Raw genomic sequence first — 27,426 nt, forward strand, 5'->3', positions numbered from 1 at the left:
AGTGAGTTTGAACAAAATTCAATTGACTCAAGGCTGCATAAGTATTGAGTTAGCTTGAAGTCACCACAGATTAGTTAGTAAAAAGTTAGTTTGATTTTGAGTGAGTTCAATATATTCCTACAGGGTTATTATTCCCCCGTCACCATTCTAGGGTGGTGAGTATAAAAAAACAAAACTTTTAACCAAAGATTCAAAATCCTCAAAATAAATCGTAGCCTATATTTGAAGCGTTTTTATCTTAAATTAAAGATTCTATATTTCAGTTAATTTAAGGTCGATTTCTTTAAATTAAAAATGTTTTTCTTTACTCCAAGGAAAATTTGCCGTAGTTCAAATGCATACAACTTTAAGGGAGGGACGCAAATTTCTAAAATTTGTGTCCTAAGTTTAATAAAAATATGTTTTTTTTTCTTTATTTTAATTAAATTATTTTAAAGAAATTTGTCTTTAACATTGTGGAAATTGCGCAACTAAAATTTCAGTTGTATAATCTTTAGAACCACATATTTATTTTTCAGTCTGCGATCCAAATTTTAGTCACATAAAACGAGTTCGACGGCCATAATGGCTCTAGAATCTGTTTATGTAAGGATATAAAGGGTGATTCTTTTGAGGTTAGGATTTTCATGCATTAGTATTTGACAGATCACGTGGGATTTCAGACATGGTGTCAAAGAGAAAGATGCTCAGTATGCTTTGACATTTCATCATGAATAGACTTACTAACGAGCCACAACGTCGAATTTTCAGTGAATGGGCCCTAGAAAAGTTGGCAGAAAATCCGCTTTTTTATCGACAAATTTTGTTCAGCGATGAGGCTCATTTCTGGTTGAATGGCTACGTAAATAAGCAAAATTGCCGCATTTGGAGTGAAGAGCAACCAGAAGCCGTTCAAGAACTGCCCATGCATCCCGAAAAATGCACTGTTTGGTGTGGTTTGTACGCTGGTGGAATCATTGGACCGTATTTTTTCAAAGATGCTGTTGGACGCAACGTTACGGTGAATGGCGATCGCTATCGTTCGATGCTAACAAACTTTTTGTTGCCAAAAATGGAAGAACTGAACTTGGTTGACATGTGGTTTCAACAAGATGGCGCTACATGCCACACAGCTCGCGATTCTATGGCCATTTTGAGGGAAAACTTCGGAGAACAATTCATCTCAAGAAATGGACCGGTAAGTTGGCCACCAAGATCATGCGATTTGACGCCTTTAGACTATTTTTTGTGGGGCTACGTCAAGTCTAAAGTCTACAGAAATAAGCCAGCAACTATTCCAGCTTTGGAAGACAACATTTCCGAAGAAATTCGGGCTATTCCGGCCGAAATGCTCGAAAAAGTTGCCCAAAATTGGACTTTCCGAATGGACCACCTAAGACGCAGCCGCGGTCAACATTTAAATGAAATTATCTTCAAAAAGTAAATGTCATGGGCCAATCTAACGTTTCAAATAAAGAACCGATGAGATTTTGCAAATTTTATGCGTTTTTTTTTAAAAAAAGTTATCAAGCTCTTAACAAATCACCCTTTATTAAAATCCGGACCCACAAGGACAATGTTTTGTATATTTCTTTAGGGATCCCAAATTCTGGAAAATCGTATGAAAAATCAGACTATCCTAACCTAATCGCAATGAAATGAAAGGTTTCAAAGACCCTGAAATAAATCGAACTGCCACTTTATCCTAACATAACCTAAGCGTTCAAGAAATCAATTCAAAAGATCGGTTTATATGTCAGCGTATACAGCCATGGATTGATTGAAGAATTTAATGAAATCAATTTGTCGTAAATATTTGTTTAGTTTCCGAAAAACGAAGTGTTTTGATTTCGCAGCAAAATTTTTAGACTCCAAGCGCTGGTTTAGTCCACAGAGAAAAAATACCACCAAATTTTTTTTTTTTTTTTTCAAATTAAATTTTAATTCATTAAAAAACATTAAATCACAGAGAACCAACACATTTTTTTAATTAAAACAAAAGTTAGTCACGGAAATTATTTGTATAAATTAAAATTGTAATTGGATCAATCCATTTTTTTGTGAATGAAGAAGCTTCATTATTTATTGGATCACTTGTGTTCGTGATGGAATCCAAAAAAAAAAATATTTTTTTTTGTAAAAATGTATTATGGTGATGTCTCAGTTAATACGGAATGTACATAAACCAAAAAACTTCAACATTTATTGAATTTTCTTATTCAAATCTGCATTATCTCTTTATATAGAAATCATTTCAATCCAATTTTAATATTTTTCCATGTATTTCTATTTCAAATGTGAATGCTTCGACCAACACAACTTTAGGTTTATAACATCCAATATCCGCAACCAAATTGATTATTCACCACAATTAATTTATTGGCTCGGAGCTGAACTGGAAAAAAATCTTCAATTCGAATGGACGGATGGTGCAAAAATGTCCTTTCAGGTATGTATGAATATTAAATAAAAAATGGAATTTCCTCTAGCATTATGATGCTAGTTGAGTTGCTGTGGTAATAATAATTAAGGAAAATATGATGGATTTAAATGACATTTGCGTCACGGTTCATTTAAAATTTCTAGGAAACGAAGTTCCAGAACAAAGAAGTTTTCTTTTTTTGTGCAAACAAGAATGCCAGAATGTTTTAAAAAAACCTATAAGTTAACTTGAATGGATCCTACTGTCTGTTTGGCCGCTTACTTTTGTGCAATAATTTATTGCATACGGCTTGCATAAAATATAGTTTTAACACAAGGCAAAGGAGTATTTATTTTGCATCCATATTGCTTCCGTCTGGCAACTATGTATGTAGGCGATTTTATCGCATATTAGTGAGATAATGCCCACGTGATGGGAGCAACTGTGGAACCTAGTTTTTCTGATGGGATTGTATCCTCCCATATTGTAATTAACCCATTATAGGTACCGGCAAAGCTAACTTTACAATGATCCAATTTACAATGTTGAATAAATATAATTTTTTCTAGTTCGGCAAAAGTTTCCATTTCGCACAACAAACTAATAGTAACAAGTTGGCTGATAAGTCCCCGGTCTGACACATAGATGGTGTCGCTAGTATTAAATGATTATTATTTTTATATAGTACCAATCTTCAAATGATTCGTGTCAAATGATAGAGCGTTTTTTGCGAAGCAACTTTTGTTAATGAAAAAGAATGGAAAAAAGGAATTTCGTGTTTTGATAAAATACTGTTTTCCGGACTCTGCCCCAGGGAAATCAACAATAATTGATTGGTATGCAAAACTCAAGCGTGGTGAAATGAGCACGGAGGACGGTGAACGCAGTGGACGCCCGAAAGAGGTGGTTACCGACGGAAACATCAAAAAAATCCACAAAATGATTTTGAATGACCGTAAAATGAAGTTGATCGAGATAGCAGAGGCCTTAAGTATATCAAAGGAATGTGTTGGTCATATCATTCATCAATATTTGGATATGCGGAAGCTCTGTGCAAAATGGGTGCCGCGCGAGCTCACATTTGACCAAAAACAACAAAGTGTTGATGATTCTGAGCTGTGTTTGCAGGTGTTCACTCGTAATACACCGTCCGTTTTTCCGTCGATATGTGACAATGGATGAAACATGGCTCCATCACTACAGTCCTGAGTCCAATCGAAAGTCGGCTGAGGGGACAGCGACCGGTGAACCGTCTCCGAAGCGTGGAAAGACTCAAAAGTCCGCTGGCAAAGTAATGGCCTCGATTTTTTAGGATGCGCATGGAATAATTTTTATCGATTATCTTGAGAAGGGAAAAACCATCAACAGTGACTATTATATGGCGTTATTGGAGCGTTTGAAGGTCGAAATCGCGGCAAAACGGCCCAATATGAAGAAGAAAAAAATGTTGTTCCACCAATACACCATGCCACAAGTCATTGAGAACGATGCCAAAAATCTGGCCCCCAGCGACTTTTTCTTGTTCTCAGACCTCAAAAGGATGCTCGCAGGGAAAAAATTTGGCTGCAATGAAGAGGTGATCGCCGAAACTGAGGCCTATTTTGAGGCAAAACCGAAGGAGTACTACCAAAATGGTATCAAAAAATTGGAAGGTCGTTATAATCGTTGTATAGCTCTTGAAGGGAACTATGTTGAATAATAAAAACGAATTTTGACAAAAAAAATGTGTTTTTCTTTGTTATACCGGGGACTTATCAGCCATCCTGTTATGATGTAGTTTTTGAACAGGCTCGGAGTTGAACACTATTTGCACCCAGCAAAAAAAAGAGCTTCTAAAAAAAGTAGTTTGGATCCCCAATTTGTGATCGGGAAGTAGTGCAAACTTGGACCATCTCCAATGATTTTTACATGGGCTTGTCATAGGACGGAGGTACTCCTTTTTTGGATGCTTTGCATTGCTTTAGAAGTTGTGCTTGGGAAGTTCAAAAACACAAATATTTTTCCAATTTCACTTGTTATTTTTATCAGTATTTTTTGTTACACTTTTATTTCCTTACTACGTAATTTTAACAAATTGAAAAACTTCTTCGCTTCCACCGGGGTTTGAACCTGGATCTGTTGGCACCATAACAGAACGTCTTAGCACACTAAGCAACAAACGCCATTGAATACGATGCATTAAAATGTCTATTCAAATGTTTGTGATATAAACCTAATATGACACCACGGCATGACATTCTAACTGCTTCCTGAGATGTTCTTTATTATTATGATCCAGCAAAAAAGTCGCCGCCAAAAAGTAGTGAAGTGGCGCAGAAGCGATGAATTTAACATCCCAGCAAAAAAAAATGGATGTTGTTCAACAAACATTTCTTTTAAAGCCCATCCTAGAATCCCCCATCGAGTTTTTTCAACTTCCGATGCAGTCATTTTGGACAAGTCCACACACATTTCTTCTAAAGCGCATCGTGGGATCCCCAATGATTTTTTCCACTTCCGATGCAGTCCTTTTGGACAAGTGCACAAACATTTCTTCTAAAGCGCATCTTGGGATCCCCGAATGATTTTTTATCTACTTCCGATGCAGTTTTTCTACTTCCGGCATATATACGAAAATATATGCCGAAAATAAAAAATAAAAACGATGCATAACATAAAAAAATAATTTTTTAGAAAAATATTTGATAAAAAATTGCCGCTGGGGAGATTTTAACCTGCGTTTCTTATTTTTTCGTTCATACTAATAAAGAACTTCTCGAAAAGCAATTAGAATGTTATTCCTTGGTGTCGTATTACGATCATATCACCGACATTTGAATTGACCTTTCGACGCTATATGTTCAATGGCGTTTGTGGCTGCGTGTGCTAAGGCGTTTTGTTATGGTGCCAGCAAACCCAGGTTCAACCCCTGGTCGGAGCGAAAAAGTTTTTCAAATTGTAAAAATTAGATAATAGAAAAACAAGTATATACGGCCGTAAGTTCGGCCAGGCCGAAGCTTATGTACCCTCCATCATGGATTGCGTAGAAACTTCTTCTAAACACTGCCATCCACAATCGAATTACTTAAGTTGCGGTAACGCTTGCCGATGGCAAGGTATCTTAAAACCTCCTAACACCATCTTCTAAATTGTATGTAAGTCCATACGTGGTATATATTAAATCAAAAAAGATCGATCCAATACGTATATAATTCAGTTTGACAAAGTAGACATAAAATTTTGACAAAATGTTCTACAGAAATAAAATTTTAACAAAATTTTCTATAGAAATAAAATTTTCACAAAATTTTCTATAGAAATAAAAATTTTGACAAAATATTCTATAGAAAGAAAATTTTGACAAAAGTTTCTACAGAAATAAAATTTTAACAAAATTTTCTATAGAAATAAACTTTTGACAACATTTTCTATAGAAATAAAATCTTGGTAGATTATTTGTGGCTCGAGTGGCAACCATGATTATGAACCGAATAAAATTTGAACAAAATTTTCTATAGAAATAAAATTTTGACAACATTTTCTATAGAAATAAAATTTTGAAAATGATGAAAATTTTATTATGAACCGAATAAAATTTTAACAAAATTTTCTCTAGAAATAAAATTTTGACAAAGTTTTCTATAGAAATAAAATTTTCTATAGAAATAAAATTTTGGTAGATTATTTTTGGCTCTAGTGGCAACCATGATTATGAACCGATATGGACCAATTTTTGTGTGATTGGACCAATTTTGGTATGGTTGTTAGCGACCATATACTAAATCCCCCCCCCCCCTTCCTAATTTGAACCGGATCGGATGAATTTTGCTCTTCCAAGAGGCTCCGGAGGTCAAATCTGGAGAACGTTTTATATGGGGGCTATATATAATTATGAACCGATGTGGACCAATTTTTGCATGGTTGTTAGAGACCATATACCAATATCATGTACCAAATTTCAGGCGGATCGGATGAAATTTGCTTCTCTTTGAGGCTCCGCAACCCAAATCTGGAGATCGGTTTATATGGGGGCTATATATAATTATGGACCGATGTGGACCAATTTTTGCATGGTTGGTAGAGACCGTATACTAACAGCATGTACCGAATTTCAGCCGGATCGGATGAAATTTGCTTCTCTTTTAGGCTCCACAAGACAAATCTGGGGATCGGTTTATATGGGGGCTATATATAATTATGGACCGATGGGAACCAATTTTTGCATGGGTGTTAGAGACCATATACCAACATCATGTACCAAATTTCAGCCGGATCGGATGAAATTTGCTTCTCTTTTAGGCTCCGCAAGCCAAATCTGGGGATCGGTTTATATGGGGGCTATATATAATTATGGACCGATGTGAACTAATTTTTGCATGGTTGTTAGAGACCATATACCAATACCATGTACCAAATTTCAGCCGAATCGGATGAAATTTGCTTCTCTTTTAGGCTCCACAAGCCAAATCTGGGGATCGGTTTATATGGGGGCTATATATAATTATGGACCGATATGGACCAATTTTTGCACGATTGTTTGATACCATATACCAACACCATGTACCAAATTTCAGCCGGATCAGATGAAATTTGCTTCTCTTAGAGCAATCGCAAGCCAAATTTGGGGGTCCGTTTATATGGGGGCTATACGTAAAAGTGGACCGATATGGACCAATTTTTGCATGGTTGTTAGAGACCATATACCAACACCATATACCAAATTTCAGCCGGATCGGATGAAATATGCTTCTGTTAGAGGCTCTACAAGCCAAATCTGAGGGTCCCTTTATATGGGGGCTATACGTAAAAGTGGACCGATATGGCCCATTTTCAATACCATCCGACCTACATCGATAACAACTACTTGTGCCAAGTTTCAAGATGATAGCTTGTTTCGTTCGGAAGTTAGCGTGATTTCAACAGACGGACGGACGGACGGACGGACGGACGGACGGACGGACATGCTTAGATCGACTCAGAATTTCACCACGACCCAGAATATATATACTTTATGGGGTCTTAGAGCAATATTTCGATGTGTTACAAACGGAATGACAAAGTTAATATACCCCCATCCTATGATGGAGGGTATAATAATAGTGTAATAGAACATATGGTTGAAAAAAAAGTGAAATTGGTTGGAAACATTTTTTTTTTTAATTCCTTCATTCAAATTAACTTCCAGGGCACAACTTCTAAAGCAATGCAATGGATCCAAAAAGGGAGTACTTCCGTCCTATGACAAGCCCGTGTAAAATTCATTGGAGATGATCCAAGTTTGCACTACTTCCGGATCACAGATTGGGGATCCAAACTACTTTTTTGGAAGCTCTTTTTTTGCTGGGATGGGCTTGTCATAGGACGGATGCCCCCATTTCAACATCCGTTGCACTGAATTTGCATCACTTCTTAAGTGATGCATCACTTCTTAAGTGATGCAAAATATCACAAATTGAACAAATTTGTGATATTTTGCCAAAAACAAAATAATTTTTTAATATTGTTTGTCTGTAATGTTTGATCCAAAATATGTTCACAATTTTTCTAAAGTGTATGTCGCATTTTGTTTTTCGACAAAATTTAATTAATTTGTACCATTTTATTAATTCTCCATCTGTTTTTAAACTATTTGAAAAAAAAGTAAAAATTACCCATTACAAATATGAAAACAGGGAGTTATAAACAGTTGAAATAAAAGAACTTCATGTGTAGTTAATATAAAGAACATCTTTGGGAGGACATTTTTGGAAGTGCTTTTAAAGTTATGCGTTTAGAACAACTTCCAAATTTTTTGCTAGGATGGGCTTGTCATAGTTCACCGATGTTCACCATTTCAACAGCCGTTCCACTGAATTTGCATTACTTTTTAGGATGTGATCCGAATTCAGTGTTTTGGTTGGGATTTAAAAATTTTTGTGATATTTTGCAAATAAATAATTTTTATAATTTTTTATCATTTTTAATGCATTAAAAATGCATTGTCTGAAACCTGTGATCTCAAGTATTTGCAAAAATTCGTAATTTAGAATCTAGAATTAATTAATTGATCATTTTTAACAAAATTCAAATAATTCGTATTATTTTGTTAAGTCTTATTCTTTTTTACCTATTAAAATTACCCATTACAAATATTAACCCTTATATTATGTTAGGGTCATTTGATGACCCACATCGTGTTTTTCATCAGCGCATTTCTTACTTTCGTAATATAAATACAAGTTCTTCCTAGTTAGTGCATGAATTATTGGCATGTACTGAATTCTTGCTGAGTAGTAAGAACTTTTAATTATATTTCAACAGTATGAAATGCGCTGATGAAAAATACGATATGGGTCATCAAATGACCCTAACATAATATAAGGGTTAAAAAACAAGTTATCAAAAATTAATTTAAAAAACTTCCTGTGTAGTTAAAATAAAGAACATATTTGGGAGAACATTTTTGGAAGACCTTTTAAAGTTATACCTTTAGAACAACTTCCAATTTTTTTTTGCCGGGAATGAAAGAATAAAGAACGCTGGTTCAAATCTCACCAGCGGCAAATTTTTATTAAAAAAAATATTTTTTATTTTATACATCGTTTTTATTTTGTTTTTTTTTCGGCATATATTTTTTCATAAATTAATTTTTTTTATTATCGAAATTTGCAAAACCTTCTCAAAGAACATCCTTGGAAGTAAAAAAAACAAACGGAATAACTTCAAATTATTATTATTATTTATTTATTATTTTTTGCTTATTTATTTATTTTCTATTCTTTTTGCGAAATTTAACTGTCCAAAACTTAAATTTTTACTTAAAACGGCGTAATTCCGTACTTTCTAAGACTTGTCCAAAAGGACTGTATCCAGGGTTGCCATTTTGGTCCGATCGGACCAAAATTGGTCCAAAAAATTATTAAATTATAAATTTAGTCCGTTGGTCGGACCAAATGGAATTTGGTTGATTTTGGTCCATTTTGGTCCATTTTCGCCAAATTGTAAATTTTTAAAAATTTTTAAAATTTTGACAAATTAATTTTGACAATAACTTCTGTAGATATAAAGCTTTAACAAAATTTTGTAGAGAAATAAGCTTTAAAAAAAAAAATTTTATAGATACAATATTATGTAAAAATTTTAATAAGAAATAAAATTTTGCGATAACTTTCTATAGAAAAAAAAATTGGCTACATTTTCTTTGTAATACAATTTTGGCTAAATTTTCTATAGAAATAAAATTTTGGCTAAATTTTCTATAGAAATAAAGTTTGGACAAAATTTTCTATAGAAATAAAATTATGTCAAAATTTTCTATAGAAATAAAATTTTGAACAAATTTTCTATCGAAGTAAAATTTTGGACACATTTTAACTTTTAAATTATATTAATTTAATTTAACTTTGGTCCAATTTTGTAAATATTTTGGTCCAAAATAAAAATTCATTGTGGCAATGCTGACCATTTTCGCCAAATTGTAAATTTTTCAAAATTTTTAAAATTTTGACAAATTAATTTTGACAAAAATTTCTGTAGAAATAAAGTTTTAACAAAATTTTGTAAAGAAATAAGCTTTAAATTTTTTTTATAGATACAATATTATGTAAAAATTTTAAAAAGAAATAAAATTTGGCGATAACTTTCTATAGAAAAAAAAAAAATTGGCTACATTTTCTTTGTAATAAAATTTTGGCTAAATTTTCTATAGAAATAAAGTTTGGACAAAATTTTCTATAGAAATAAAATTTGGACAAAATTTTCTATAGAAATAAAATTATGTCAAAATTTTCTATAGAAATAAAATTTTGGCTTAATTTTCTATAGAAATAAAATTTTGGACACATTCTAACTTTTAAATTATATTAATTTAATTTAATTTAATTTTGGTCCAATTTTGGAAATATTTTGGTCCAAAATAAAAATTCATTGTGGCAATGCTGACTGTATCGAAAGTGGAAAAAACGATAGGGGATCCCGGGATGCGCTTTAAAAGAAATGTTTGTGGAACAACTTCCAATTGTTTTGTACTGGGCAGTTCATTGGTCATGGGAGCGTATGATTGTTATTGCCACATTACTGCTTTATTAGTCATTCGCACCCGTTTACGTTGCATATTCAAAGATGTACACTAGCATGTTTTCAACATTTTTACTAACATTATAGTGGTATAACTTTTGCTATATTTGCCGCGTTTGGCTGACATTTTCAGCGATTACATTTCGATAAGTAACTAACACAATGTAGCAAGCAGAAAAAATTTGAGCACTGCAACTCAAGCTAATACAAGCAAAACTATATGGAATTCCTATTCACTCCGTTTTGAAAGCTTTGAATTGGTGAAAACATAGTAGGCGAGGCGTTAGAAAAGAAATTGAATTTTACCCTTGGATAATTGCAATGACGTTTCCATATATTTTAGTTAACTTCAATGAATATCGACAACGTTGTGTAAAGCAAGTTTGGACATAAACTCGCGCTTATGCTTCGCGCTACTACTATTTATACCCTTCACCACTACTGTGGTACAGGGTATAATAAGTTTGTGCATTTGTATGTAACGCCAAGAAATAGTGGTCGTAGACCCATCTTTTAGTATACCGATCGGCTTAGAATTAAATTCTGAGTCGATTTAGCGATGTCCGTCTGTCTGTCTGTCTGTCCGTCCGTCCGTCTGCCTGTATATGTAATTTTGTGCACAAAGTACAGCTCGCAATTTAAGTCCGATCGTCCTCAAATTTGGCATAGGGCCGTTTCTTGGGACAGAGACAATCGCTATTGGTTTTGGAAAAAATCGGTTCAGATTTAGATATAGCTACCATATATATTTATCCCCGATGTGGTCCTAGTTAGCGTGTTTATCAACCGATTTTCTTGAAATACCGTACATCCAAATATTTTATGAAAATCTTGCAAAATGTCAGCCAAATCGGTTCAGATCTTTCGTCCGATTTAGACTCATATGTCCACAGAGGCCAAAGTTTACTACCGATCTTCGTGAAATTTTGCACAGAGGGTAGAATTGACATTCTACCAATGCTTGGTAAATTTGATTGAAATCGGTTCAAATTTAGATATAGCTCCCATATATATCTTTCGTCCGATTTGAACTTATATGGCCACAAAAGCCAGAGTTTTGCCGTGATTTGCTTCAAATTTTGCACAAGGGTACGTTTAATAGTATCGTTAAGTGTGTCAAATTTTGTTAAAATCGATTCAGATTTAGATATAGCTCACATATATATCTTTCGCCCGATTTGGACTTATATGGTCTCAAAAGCCAGAGTTTTGCCCTGACTTACTTCAAATTTTGCACAAGCGGTACTTTTAACGATACTATTGTATGTGCTAAATTTGGTCAAAATCGATTCAGATTTAGATATAGCTCCCATATATATCTTATATGGCCTCAAAATCCAGGGTTTTGCCGTGATTTGCTTCAAATTTCGCACAAGGAGTACGTTTAGTAGTATCGGTAATTGTGCCAAATTTGGTTGAAATAGGTTCAGATTTAGATATGGCTCCCATATATATCTTCCGTCAGATTTGCACTCATATGACCAGGGGGGCCAAAGTTATACTCCCATTTACGTGAAATTTCGCATAGATAGCAGAATTATTATTCTAACTATACATGTCAAATTTAGTCAAAATCGGTTCAGATTATATATAGCTCCCATATATACGTACACCAGAGTTGGGGAAATATGGTAGACTGTTACACATTTTAGACCCATTTTCAATGAAAATTTCCTCCAATTAACTGGATAGCGTTAGCCGATTTAAATTTTACTTCTAGGGATTTCGTAGAAGTAAAAAAATTGTCTCCTTTATATAGCTTCCAGCAAATGTGAAGTAGTTGAGATGGTAACACAAATTTTGGCCTACATAGGGGTGAAGGGTAATATAGTCGGCCCCGCCCGACTTTAGACTTTACTTACTCGTTTTTCAGTGCAGATAATTAAAATTAGGATACAGATATCATTTATCGAATTTTCATTCTATTTTTTCCGGTATATTAATAAAGCCATTCACGTACAAACAAATGCCAGTTTAAAAATCCAAATTATGACGGATACTTCGTAATTTTCTTAATTCCAAAAAAAACTTTAAACCAAAAATGCTAAATCCTCAAAATAAATCTTAGACTATATTTGAAGCGTTTTTATCTTAAATCTAAAGATTAAATATTTCAGTCAATTTAAGGACGATTTCTTTAAATGAAAAATGTGTTTATTTACTTTAAGATAAATTTGCCTTAGTTTAAAGACATGCAACTTTAACGAAAGAACGCAAATTTTCAAAATGTGTGTCCTAAATTTAATAAAAATTTTTTTTTTGAAGCAAAGATTATAAATTTTCTTTTAATTAAAATATCATTATTTTAAAGAAATTTGTCCTTAATAGTGTATGAATAGGGCATCCTAAAATTGAGGCTGCGTAATCTTTAATATCACGTAAATATTTTTTTTTTTCACATAAATATTTTTTAAGGTCAAAATCTTAGAAGTGTACGCAAAAATGGCATTCGCATTTTAACGACATGAAATCTTTGTGGTTATGACAATATTTCTTTTTCTTGTGTCGAGCTCAAACCCAATAAAACTCTTCATTAAAAGGAGAACATCTTGACTGAACCTATCTCCTTAAATATCTGTGCTGTTTTCGAGTATCCTCACATTCGTAGATTTTCTGTATTATACATTTCACCAATATTTCCTTAATAGTCAATCAAATTGGGATACACAATTTCAATTCATTTCCCTTTTCCAAATGTGGTTTTTCTTTTATTCTCTCGTTTTGTTTTTTGGTTTGTCTTTGCAGGGCTGGTTACCTGGCCAAGGTCAATTCGATACGTATCCTGTGGATGCCATATGCCTGGGATTGCAATGGAAGATGTCACCCACACCAATGCTGCCATCCGGTCTATATTGGCAATCACAGAAATGCAGTAAGGTTGGTGGATATGTGTGTAAAAAACCAAAGGAACCATATGGAATTTTTGCCTTTAGTAACTTCACTGTGACTGGCTCAGAAGGACGTCTCATTTCGCCAGGTATGTTTTATATACTATGTGCTTTTGAACAATACATGGACGATGATGGCATGTCCTAATATTACTCTCATCCCCTCATCCAATCTCCCATCCTATATATACCAAACAAGGACAAATCAAATGCATGAATGGATATTTACTGCAATGAAATGTTTTTATGCATTGGAATAAATTGCAAATCCCTTAGCACTTGTCATGCTCAAGGTCATTTGACCGCAAAATTGAATGAGGGACTAAAAATGTACTACATGGTACATTTATGAGTGTTTTGTTGTTGTTGTTTTTTTTTTTTTTTATCTGGCCATACACAGAAAAAAAGTACCACCAAACTATTTCCAATTAAAAAACGATTGAAGATGAATTCGTAATCAATTAAAATTCTATTAATCAAATTAAATTAAATTTAATTATACCAAAAACCATTCGTATCTTATATACACCCCAGCATTAATCAAATATAACAGTTTCCTTTGAGAAATCTTCAACGTAGCTGGTTAATTGAACCTATATAGAATTTCAGGTGGATTTGATGACAGATATTCACTCGTAACAGTTGGGACCTGGAAAACGTTAACATAAGAAGTCAGTCAATGTTTTTGGAACAATCTGGTTGGTTCAACAGAAGAAAATAATCGAGAAGCTTCAGCGGTTAAAACAAGAAGTGCCCATATGTAATAAGTACTTTTAGTTAATGTGGTATCACAATGGACTGAATAGTCTAAGTGAGCCTGGGACTTAATCGGGCTGCCACTTTAACCTTACCTAACCTAAACTAATCTAGCAGTTGGGTTCCAATGATAATCTTCGCGAAGTCTCCATCAGATTCGGGATTTATAAGAACCAGTTTTGTTGGAGTTTTAGCGGAATCACAAATTATCTCGTCAAAAAGTACTCGAAAATCCGATAGAATAACGCCTTTCATATGATTTGAAATCTATAGATGTTTACCACCATTAGCTTAGGTTAGGTGGGAGCCACCGTGGTGCAATGGTTATCATGCCTGCCTTGCATACACAAGGTCGTGGGTTCGATTCCTGCTTCGAACGAACACCAAAAAGTTTTTCAGCGGTGGATTATCCCATCTCAGTAATGCTAATGGTGACATTTCTAAGGGTTTCAAAGCTTCTCTAAGTAGTTTCACTGCAATGTGGAACGCCGTTCGGACTCGGCTATAAAAAGGTCTCTTGTCCTTGAGCTTAACATGGAATCGGGCAGCACTCAGTGATAAGGGAGAAGTTCACCAATGTGGTATCACAATGGACTGAATAGTCTAAGTCAGCCTGATACATCGGGCTGCCACCTAACCTAACCTAATGGTGGTAGGTTCGATCGAAGCAGGAATCGAACCCACGACCGCTGGGATTTGAACCTGTGCCGTTTGACTTTTTCGCTTCCATGGAAGTTCTTTTGAGAAGATTGTGCAAATTACGATAATTTTTAATTTTTTTTGTTGATTTGTAATGAAAGAAATATATTTATACGAAAATATATGCCGAAAATAAAAAAAAAACAAGTAAGGAAAGTCTAAAGTCGGGCGGGCCGACTATATTATACCCTGCACCACTCTGTAGATCTAAATTTTCGATACCATATCACATGTGTTGGGGGGCTATATATAAAGGTTTGTCCCAAATACATACATTTAAATATCACGCGATCTAGACAGAATTTGATACACTTCTAAAAAATCTATAGACTCAAAATTTAAGTCGGCTAATGCACTAGGGTGGAACACAATGTTAGTAAAAAAAAATATGGGAAACATTTAAATCTGAAGCAATTTTAAGGAAACTTCGCAAAAGTTTATTTATGATTTATTTATATATGTATTAGAAGTTTAGGAAAATTAGAGTCATTTTTACAACTTTTCGACTAAGCAGTGGCGATTTTACAAGGAAGATGTTGGTATTTTGACCATTTTTGTCGAAATCAGAAAAACATATATATGGGAGATATATCTAAATCTGAACCGATCTCAACCAAATTTGGCACGCATAGCAACAATGCTAATTCTACTCTCTGTGCAAAATTTCAACTAAATCGGAGTTAAAAATTGGCCTCTGTGGTCATATGAGTGGAAATCGGGCGAAAGCTATATATGGGAGATATATCTAAATCTGAACCGATCTCAACCAAATTTGGCACGCATAGCAACAATGCTAATTCTACTCCCTGTGCAAAATTTCAACTAAATCGGAGCAAAAAATTGGCCTCTGTGGTCATATGAGTGAAAATCGGGCGAAAGCTATATATGGGAGATATATCTAAATCTGAACCGATCTCAACCAAATTTGGCACGCATAGCTACAATACTAATTCTACTCCCTGTGCAAAATTTCAACTAAATCGGACCAAAAAATTGGCCTCTGTGGTCATATGAGTGAAAATCGGGCGAAAGCTATATATGGGAGATATATCTAAATCTGAACCGATTTCAACCAAATTTGGCACGCATAGCAACAATGCTAATTCTACTCTCTGTGCAAAATTTCAACTAAATCGGAGGAAAAAATTGGCCTCTGTGGTCATATGAGTGTAAATTTGGCACGCATAGCTACAATGTTAATTCTATTCCCTGTGCAAAATTTCAACCAAATTGGAGTAAAACTCTGGCTTCTGGGACCGTATTAATCCATATCGGGCGAAATATATATATGGGAGCTATATCTAAATCTGAACCGATTTCAATAAAATTTTGCACATTTGACTATACTACCGATTGTACTCCCTGTGCAAAATTTAAACCAAATTGGGGTAATACTCAGGCTTCTAGGGCTGTATAAGTGCATATCGGGCGAAAGATATATATGGGAGCTATATCTAAATCTGAACCGATTTCTTCCAAAATCAATAGGGTTCTATTTTGACCCAAAACACATACTTGTGCCAAATTCGAAGTCGATTGGCCTTAAATTACTACCTAATCCCTTGGTTACAAAAATGTGTTCACGGACAGACGGACATGACTATATCGACTCAGGAGCCCACCCTAAGCATTTTTGTCAAAGACACCATGTGTCTATCTCGTCTCCTTCTGGGTGTTGCAAACATATGCACTAACTTATAATACCCTGTTCCACAGTGTGGCGCAGGGTATAACAAGTAAGTAAAGTAGAAAGTCGGGCGGGGCCGACTATATCATACCCTAAACCACCATTACAGAATTAGTAATCATAAGCATTTGTGGGGTAACATATAGGTCTGGGAGATAAACCGCAGTTGCATATTTAAGAAAATTAAGGGGTACATGTCTATGGGTGCTTTGTGTCAATCTGACTATAGCTCAAAGTCAATGTTGCCACGGAAAATGTTCGGTTTATCCTACAAGGACAAAAAAAGATCCCTACTTTCCCATACATTCCCAAACAATTTTCCCTACTATATTTTTCGTTAAATTTAAAAAATTTTACAAAACAAAAATGGTTCTAAGTACTTTATTATCCTAAAACATGAATATTCAACGTATATAACTTAGAATATAAATTTGTATTACGACCACGGTTGCCACAGTTGGTAGAATTCTACCCAAATTAGTAATCTTTTTTGTTAAATCTTTATAAAAATAAAATTTTGGAAAAAGTTTCTATAAACAAATTTTTGTGAGAAATTTTTGTATAGAAATAAAATTTTGAGACAAAATTCCACAGAAATAAAATTTGGAGAAAATTTTTTATAGAAATAATATTTTGAAAAAAATTTCTATAGAAATACAATTTTGACAAAAAGGTCTATAGAAATAAAATGTTGACAAAAATTTCTACAGGAATAAAGTTTACCACACATTGTTGAAGATCAAGCCTTCTAACTTCCTCCTCTGGAGCCACTAAATATAAAAATTATTTCAAATTGTGTTGAATGAAAATGGCCTACATTGTGGCCCTACGTCCCTACAAGACGCTAAATATTAGAAAAACCCTACATATAGGGAATTTCCCTTACTTCTAGCAACACTGGCTGTGTTGATATTGCACCTACGGAATTAGTATGCCACTAATATTGAGCCCATTATTAAAAAAGAGAAAATCGTTAAATTAGTGTGGGTAATAAATACAAATTTGTAAAAATCGAGCAATATTCTTATGTAAGAGCTACAAGTACGTGTAAGTACGATCGGCTAGTACATCAAAATTTTAAATTTGAGTAACATTGGTTAATAAATAAGAGTACTATGGCCAAATTTGGGAAAATCTAGCGATGCATATATATGGAAGCTATATCTAAATCTGAACCAATTTGCATAATATTTTGCTGGTTTGATTAATACCACAAAAGGTTACCTTGTGCAAGATTTGAGTAAGATCAGTTAAGAAATGAGGCCTGTATGGTCAAACATAAGGTTATTAGGGGCGATTTTTTTCGAAATCGGGTGATACATATATGGGAGCTATATCTACATCTCAACCGATTTCGATGAAATTTTGCACATATAGTTAGTACTATAGAGGACTGGATCTAGCCAACTTTTAGTAAGATCGGTTAATAAATAAGGGTTCTATGGCCAAATTTGGAAAATCGGGCTATACATATATATGGGAGCTATACCTAAATCTGATCCGATTTCGATGATTTTTTGCACATAGGGTTAGTGCTATAGAAGACTACATTTAGCCAAATTTGAGTAAGATCGGTTGATAAATAAGGGTTTTATGGCCAAATTTAGAAAAATCGGGCGGTACATATATATGAGAGCTATAGCTAAATCTGAACCGATTTCGATGATTTTTTTAACATATAGTTATTGCTACAGAAGACTACATTTAGCCAAATTTGAGTAAGATCGGTTGATAAATAAGGGTTTTATGGCCAAATTTAGAAAAATCGGGCGATACATATATATGAGAGCTATATCTAAATCTGAACCGATTTGGATAAAATTTTGCAAACTTGAAGGGCGATGGAAAAGATTAGCTTGTGCCAAATTTGGTGACGATCCGTTTGAAAAAAGCTCAACGTGACCCAATTTGTCGAAATCGGGCGATACATATATATGGGAGCTATATCTAAATTTGATCCGATTTCTTCCAAATTCAATAGCGTTCGTCCTTGTGCCCAAAAAACTCCCTTACCAAATTTAATCAAAATCGGTTAATAATTGCGACCGGAATCCTGTGAACAACAAATACATGGACAGACGGACGGACGGACACCAAGCGCTAGATCGACTCAGGAGGTGATTCTGAGTCGATCGGTATATATTTTATGGGGTCTAAAATCAATATTTCTGGTAGGCACATTTTTTGGCCGATCAAACTTATTATACCCTGACCACTATGTGGTTTAGGGTATAAAAAACAATGCATAACATAAAACAAATAATTTTTTAGAAAAGTATTTGATAAAAAAATTGCCGCTAGTGAGATTTGAAACTGTATTTCTTATTTTTTCGTTCATACTAATAAAGAACTTCTCGAGAAGCAATTAGAATGTTATTCCATGGTGTCGTATTACGATCATATCACACACATTTGAATTGGCCTTTCGACGCTTTATATTCAATGGCGTTTGTGACTGAGTGTGCTAAGGCGTTCTGTTATGGTGCCAGCAAACCCAGGTTCAAACCCTGGTCGGAGCGAAAAAGTTTTTCAAATTGTAAAAATTAGATAATAGGAAAATAATAGTGTAATAAAACATATGGGTGAAAAAAAAGTGAAATTGGTTGAAAAAAATTTTTTTTGTTCGCTTTTTAAATTTCTTCATTCAAATTAACTTCCAGGGCACAACTTCTAAAGCACTCCCAAAAAGGGAGTACTTCCGTCCTATGACAAGCCCATGTAAAATTCATTGGAGATGATCCATGTTTGCACTACTTCCGGATCACAGATTGGGGATCCAAACTACATTTTTGGAAGCTCTTTTTTTGTGAAGAGCCTTTTTGTAAGATAAGGATCTTTGGTCATCTCTTTATGAATCCCAACACACCTGCAACCTTATTAACCCATTCCTTAATATGAGGACCAAAATCAAACTTTTAGTCAAACAAAACACCTTAATCATTAATTCTAAGCAAATACTTCAGTTTATAATTCCCAATAGAGTACTCTGGGGCTAGGTTAGGTTAGGTGGCAGCCTTAACCTAACCTATTGTGATACCACATTGGTGAACTTCTCTCTTATCACTGAGTGCTGACCGATTCCATGTTAAGCTCAATGACAAGGGACCCCCTTTTTATAGCCGAGTCCGAACGGCGTTCCACTTTGCAGTGAAACCACTTAGAGAAGCTTTGAAACCCTCAGAAATGTCACCAGCATTACTGAGGTGGGATAATCCACCGCTGAAAAACTTTTTAGTGTTCGGTCGAAGCAGGAATCGAACCCACGACCTTGTGTATGCAAGACGGGTGTGCTAACCATTGCACCACGTTGGCTCCAGTCTGGGGCTATATCTATGTTATGGTTAGATATGACGCATTCGACCTACATCAATAATAGCTGATTGTGATAAGTTCCAAATCAACAGCTTGTGTCGTTCGGAAGTTGGCGTGATTTCAACAGACGATCAAACGGACGGACATATCTAGTTCGACAAGGAATTTCACCACGACACAAAATATGTGTACTGGGATCTGAGATCAATATTTCGATGTGTTACATAAAAGGAATGACAAAGTTAATATACCACACCCTTCCTATGGGGGAGGATATAAAAATCTATTTATCTCCTTGTATACAGATCAAATAGTATATTATGATCCTATGACACAGTCATGGCACTTAATTAATTTCCTATAAATCCTAGTTAATCTTAAACACAAGAACTAAAGCATATAGAAATCTCCCATTCCAATGCAGCCATTGTCCTCAAGCCAACACTACCCAATGAACAGCAATAAAATGTTCCAATGAAATTTATCGCTATTCTATATTGCCCATAATTTTTTTCCATTTTCTCCTTTTCGTTTATAGCATATCCCAATACGTATCCACTGAACATAAACTATTGGATACATATCAAAGCACCCGAACGTACAAGGATTATTGTGCAATTTCAAAAAATTGACTTGGAGCCACAAGATGAATGCCTGTACGACTTCGTAAGCATACAGGATTATGATAGCGTATCGAAGATAACTCTGGAACCTGGGGCAAATACTGTGCCAATGGCCATGCTAATGGCAGCCGAACAACTCACAGCTTATGAGGGTGACAACAACGAAGGCGGTATAGGAGACGGAGGGGGAGGAGGAAAAAGCTTCGATGACAATGGAGGTGACATTAATGCATCCAATGATGCAGATACCAGTAGGGCAACTGCTGCACTTGACGGCGAGTCCAATGAACATGGTAAAACTCATAATGGGGGAACCAATGATGAGTACGAAAGCGACGATAATGAAACCACTCTAAGAGGTGGCATCCATGATAATGGGAACAAATTGTCGATGTATCCACAGCAGCAACGCTCTAAACGTAGATTACGACGTAGCATTGCAAAAGCTCCGTATAATGGAAACACTGCCAAATTGCAAGGACCCACACAACAAGGCCATCAGCATCACCGCATGCGACGCCATAGTAAGGAAATTAACTTTCGCCATGCATGGGTGCAACACAAAAGTGCTGACAAACTTCTCCAAGAACAGGGAAGTTCCGGTGGAAGGTGGTTTCAAAAAAACTACAAAGCACACACAAAAAAGGACATCCACCAGGCTTGGTGGAAGTCAGTGTCGGACAAAAACAGGAAGATGCTAAAAACAAAACACAAACAAAGGCGAAAAAGAGATATGGTCGACAATGCGGGTGACAGACGTCATAAACGGAAAGCGCATCATAATCAAGGAATCCTGGGAAAGCGCCATCGTCGCAGTACAATAGTAGGGGAAAACATCGATGCGCTGCCCCCTGAGAATTCCCAATCCTTTCTGCCCTATGTACGCTGGTGTGGCTCGCATGAATCGAATATGTCCAAATTTGATTTCGTATCCAGCAGTAATGAGGTCATGATGAATTTTCACAGTGATTATTCGATGGCCGGTTTAGGCTTCGCAGCCATATGGAAAGCTATTGATGTCTCTGGTTGCCCCTTGCGTACCCTAACCTCACGTGAGGGTACCATCTCCAGTCCCAATTATCCACATTTTTTACTCAACAATTTAAATTGTGCCTTTGTCATCCAGGCACCGGTGGGTAAGAGAGTATGGTTGGAAATCATTGAATATGATTTCCTACAGGATGCTTTACTGGAAATTGATTTGGGCAATGGAGCCTTCCGGCCATTTGAGTTGGCGGAACTTGTTAATGATGGACTGTTTGTGAGCCTCAAGGAACAACTGCGTGTACAATTCCGTACTGGTCAACATCCGAGGGGTAAAGGCTTTCAGGCTATTTATCATACAGGTAAGTGGTAAAATCCTTAATTATTGTTTTTGTTGATTATTTACGAAAGTGAGGCAATTAAACTAGCATACCCATTTTATATGCCAGGCACTATTGAAGAACAAAACTAGTTTTCAGTGGGATATACCATCATTAATGCAGTTCGTATGTACACTGAAAAAAATATGCACCTAATATGAAAGATTATGCAACCTAAATTTCTTTTAAATAATGAAAATTTAATTAAAAACAAGTATATACAGCAGTAAGTTCGGTCGGCCCGATTCTTAAATACCCACCATCATGAATCAAATATAATAATTTCCTTTGAAAACTCTTCCTCGTAGCGGGTTAGTTGGTAATATATAGAATTTCTGGGGGTTTGATGACAAATATTCTCCCCAGTGAATCAGTTCATCCAGTACGCTTCTCGAAGATAAATTTAAAGATTCTTCCTATGAAGACTAGATCAGATTCTGGATTTATAAGAACCATTTTTGTTTGAGTTTTAGAGAAATTATAAACATATCGTGCAAATGATGAAAGAACACCTTGATTTGAAATCTTAAATCTGTAGATTTTTACCACCATTATTTAAATGAATGCGAGTAGTAAAATCTGGACATTGTACTTTTCGTTTAAAGCAATTTTCATGAACAGTGCGCCTGCTGAAAGAAGAGTTTTCCTTTCTGAGGAACGAAATTTTAGACAAGCAAAGTTTCCTCTTGACACAAATTTTAGAGACAATTGTCGAATCGCTTATCAAAAATTTGAATTATTTGCTCTAAATGAAAATACTTTATACGAAAGGGGAATTTCGTTTATCTAAAATTTCATTCCGGAGGAAAATAGATTTTCTTTGGGTGTACCGTCAAGAAGAGAAATCGGTCTATATCGATGCCTTACCAAATGGACCGGTAGCAATAAATGCGATACAGATTTTTGAGGGTCTACAATACCAGTATATTTACATTTTCGAGCAAATCGGATAAAAACTTCGGTTTCTAGAAACCCAAGGAGTTAAATCGGAAGATCGGTCTATGGTGTGTGTCGAGCCAAAACATCGATCGACACGTCGGATTTTTGAAGTCCTAGAAATAAATTCGGGAGGTAGGTCTATATGGGGGCACACCTTTTGATGGTCCTAAAATACCTCTAGAGTTCCAATTTAAGGCAAATTGGATAAAAACTACGGATTTTAGAAACCCAAGACGTAAAGTCAGGAGATCGCTCTATATGGGGGCTATACCAAAAGATCGACCAATATGCGCCATTTGCGCTACACCAATTTTTGGTACTAAAATACCTCTAGATTTTCAATTTCTGGCAAATCGGATAGTAAATACAGTTTCTAGAAGCCCAAGAAGTAAATTCGGGAGCTCCGTCTATATGGGTACTATATTGAAACATGGACCGATAGGCACCATTTTAGGCACACCTTTTTATGGCCTTAGAATACCTCTAGATTACAAATTTCAGGCACATGGGAAAGCAAGTACAGTTTCTAGAAGCCTAAGAATTAAAATCGGGAGACCGGTCTATATGGGGGTTATACCAAAAGATGAACCGATACGCCCCATTTGTGCCACACCTTTTTGTGGTCCTAGAATACCTTTAGATTTCAAATTTCAGGCAAATCGGATAGTAAATACAGTTTCGAGAAGCCCAAGAAGTAAAATCGGGAGATCGGTCTATATGGGGACTATATCAAAACATGGACCGATAGGCACCATTTTCAAACACCTTTTTATGGTCCTAAAATACTTCTAGATTTGAAATTTCAGGCAAATTGAATAAAAACTACGGTTTTTCGGGAGGTCGGTTTATATGGGGACTATATGAATACTTGGACCAATATATCCCATCTTCGAACTTGGCCTGCCTGCAAACAAAAATCGAATATGTGCCAAATTTCAGGACGATATCCCCATTAGTGAAGGCTGTAGCGTGATTACAACAGGCAGACGGACGGACATGCTTATATCGTCTTACAATTTCTCCCTGATCAAGAATATATATACTTTATATAGTCGGATATTTATGTTTCGATGTGTTACATACGGAATGACAAACTTATAATACCCCCATCACCCTTCTATGGTGGTGGGTATAAAAAAGGGTTTCATCTTTGCTTCAACAGTTTTTTATTATAAGTTGGTGCCTATTTTTCATTAAATTTAGGACACACATCTTGGAAAATTAAAGTCATATGTTTTTGAAAAATTGAAAAACTACCCCTTAGAAAAGGGAAAGAGTTTTGTTTTAAAGAAATAATCTTAAAATTAACTGCTACAATGAATCTTTGAATTAAAGATAAAACAAGTGTATACGGCCGTAAGTTCGGCCAGGACGAAGCTTATGTACCCTCCACCATGAATTGCGTAGAAACTTCTACTGAAGACTGCCATCCACAATCGAATTACTTGGGTTGCGGTAACTTTTGCCGATGACAAGGTATCTTAAAACTTCCTAAAACCGTAATATATACCACGTAGTCCATACGTGGTACATATTAAACTTAAAATGGCCGATTAAATACGTATATAATTAAGTTTGACAAAATTTTCTATAGAAATAAAATTTTGACAACATTTTCTATAGAAGTAAAATTTGGACAAAATTTTCAAAAGATTTAAAATTTTGACAAGATTCTCTATAGAATTAAAATTTTGACAACATTTCCTACAGAAATAAAATTTTGCCAAAATTTTCTATAGAAATAAAATTTGACAAAATTTTCTATAGGAATAAAATTTTGACAAATTTTGCTAGATTATTTTTGCTCGAGTGGCAAGCATGATTATGAACCGATATGGACCAATTTTTGTGTGATTGGGGATCGGCTATATATAACTATAGACCGATATGGACCAATTTTGGCATGGTTATTAGCGGCCATATATTAACACCACGTTGCAAATTTCAACTGGATATGATGAATTTTGCTCGTCCAAGTGGCTCCGGAGTTCAAATCTGGGGATCGGTTTATATAGGGGCTATATATAAAAATGGACAGGTATGGACCAATTTTTGAATGGTTCTTTGAGACTATACACTAATATCATGTACCAAATTTCAGCCGGATCGGATGAAATTTGCTTCTCTTAGAGGATCTGCAAACCAAATCTGGGAATCGGTGTATATTGAGGCATAGTTGTTAGAGACCATATACTAACACCACGTACCAAATTTCAACCGGATCGGATGAATTTTGCTTCTCTTAGAGCAATCGCAAGCCAAATTTGGGGGTCCGTTTATATGGGCGCTATACGTAAAAGTGGAGCTATATGGACCAATTTTTGCATGGTTGTTAGAGACCATATACTAAAACCATGTACCAAATTTCAGCCGGATCGGATGGAATTTACTTCTCTTAGAGCAATCACAAGCCAAATTTGGGGGTCCGTTTATATGGGGGCTATACGTAAAAGTGGACCGATATGGCCCATTTGCAATACCATCCGACCTACATCAATAACAACTACTTGCGCCAAGTTTCAAGTCGATAGCTTGTTTCGTTCGGAAGTTAGCGTGATTTCAAGAGACGGACGGACGGACATGCTCAGATTGACTCAGAATTTCACCACGACCCAGTATATATATACTTTATGGGGTCTTAATAATATTTCGATGTGTTACAAATGGAATGACAAAGTTAATATACCCCCATCCTACGGTGGAGGGTATAAAAATCTTCTATTATACGCTAAACTTATTAAGAGGATTTTGTATCTTTGGGATATCATTTGGCTATCTGGCTGGTCGCTAACAAATGTTTTAATTTTAAAGCAGCCGCATATTTGGCTCGGAATCAATACCAAAATTCTTAAGGGAAGGTCAAAATCATTGGATCGAAGTAAACTCTCCATTCGTCGTATCGCAAACTCTGGGATGCTATCTGGACTCTGCTATCGTATATCAGGTCCTTGTCAGATATAATCGGAAGCGCTTATTGATTTAGCACTCATTACACAGAGCATCTCAGAGGGGCAGTACCGCTGAAATTTTTTCTCCCCTATGGAAAAATGTCATGGTCACCCAAAGTCAATATGAAATTTTAGCTCAATCCTCCCCTGAAACAGAATTCGGTATACGTTTTTGATCCCAGGTTTTCCAACAATGCGCGTGATATCAAAGTGTCAACTGTAAGCGGAAAAATACGCTCACTAACATAACCACGCTTTTCAAGCAAATGTTGACCGTGACCGTGCTTCAAATGTTCCATCCGCCTAGTCCATCTTTGACATACTCTATGCAATATTTCGGCCAGCATCTCATGAATACATGCATCAATGTTGTCTACCAAAGCGTCAATTGAAGCGGGCTTGTCTGTATAGATATATTTTTCAATAGCTCTGCATTTTGGGCAAAACAAGTTGAATATCATCATCATCATTGAAGAAAAAGTACGGTCCATTGATGTCACCAGCACATAAACCGCTCCAAAATGTGACTTTCTCTGGATGCATAGGTAACTTTTGCAATGCTTCTGGCTGATATTCACTCCAAGATCGACAGTTCAGCTTATTTACGTATCCATTGAACCACAAATGAGCTTCGTGCTGAAAACAACGACAGAGCACGCATTTTTTGCAATCTACTTTATTGTTCACAAGCAAATAATTTTGAAAATATCATCAAGTTTTAAAATCACCTTAGATTTGTTCGAATTGTCTACACTTGGTACAAATTATGACCTTCAAACGGTCGCTAAAGCCATTATATGGTTTGACGGCATTATGGCCCAATTTCAGATATCTTGCCATTTTTTAGTGCCAACCTTACTCACCAAAATGCCGCAGTTGCAAAAGTCCAACGGATTGAGATCCGTACATTTTGGTCCAATTGTGCGGTAAAAATTAAGCGATTAGCCTCTTTTTAAGCTCGCGGGAACTGAGTTCCATTGGCTTGTTTATGGTCCGCGTCAGAAATGTTTGTCTACACAGGGCTTCAACACATTTTCCCGATAATATTCGGCATTGAACGATAGAGCGTTGCGGCGACCTACACCATTACCATCGGTGGCGCTTGAGTTCTGGTATTACATAGTAGGTGAAAATTTCCTTGACTCTTTCCAATCTAATTTTTATGTGCATCTTGTACTGTTTGGAACTTCAATGACTTTACTCTATGCCCGATTTTAAAAATGCGTTGCAAGCATTATCGCGATATGTTAAGCTTAAGAGCAAGTGGCGTGTATTTCGATTAAATCTGGCCTACGCTTTTCGCATCATTTCTCGTGTTTTTACCGTTTTTATACCCTCCACCATAGGATGGTGGGTATATTAACTTTGTCATTCCGTTTGTAGCACATCGAAATATTGCTCTTAGACCCCATAAAGTATATATATTCTGGGTAGTGGTGAAATTCTGAGTCGATCTTAGCATGTCCGTCCGTCTGTTGAAATCACAAACTTCCGAACGAAACAAGCTATCGACTTGAAACTTTGCGCAAGTAGTTGTTATTGATGTAGGTTGGATGGTATTGCAAATAGGCCATATCGGTCCACTTTTACGTATAGCCCCCATATAAACCGAAGCTCAGATTCAGATGTGAACGATAAAGCCTTGGTGAAATTGTCAAGAAGAATGAGAGCAGTGTAAATGCATAATTTTGTTTTTTTTTTTAGTGAATTGCTTTACGCAAACAATTCATAACTCTTAAATAATCTGCCTTGTGTCGTAATTGAAATGTAAAAAA

General features: G+C 35.5%; 1 protein-coding gene across 1 annotated transcript in view; it reads left to right on the forward strand.

Moving 5' to 3' along the window:
- The window catches only part of LOC142232130 (uncharacterized), an 825,742-nt gene that overhangs the window by 724,752 nt on the left and 73,564 nt on the right, over positions 1 to 27,426 (forward strand). Inside the window, exons 14-16 of the mRNA XM_075302843.1 lie at positions 2,305 to 2,428; positions 13,181 to 13,412; positions 20,316 to 21,746. Of these exons, the coding sequence (XP_075158958.1) occupies positions 2,305 to 2,428; positions 13,181 to 13,412; positions 20,316 to 21,746 (1,787 nt within the window). The remainder of the gene's footprint in view (positions 1 to 2,304; positions 2,429 to 13,180; positions 13,413 to 20,315; positions 21,747 to 27,426) is intronic.

Source organism: Haematobia irritans, chromosome 3, assembly GCF_050003625.1.
Source record: "Haematobia irritans isolate KBUSLIRL chromosome 3, ASM5000362v1, whole genome shotgun sequence".
Taxonomy (NCBI): Eukaryota; Metazoa; Arthropoda; class Insecta; order Diptera; family Muscidae; genus Haematobia; species Haematobia irritans.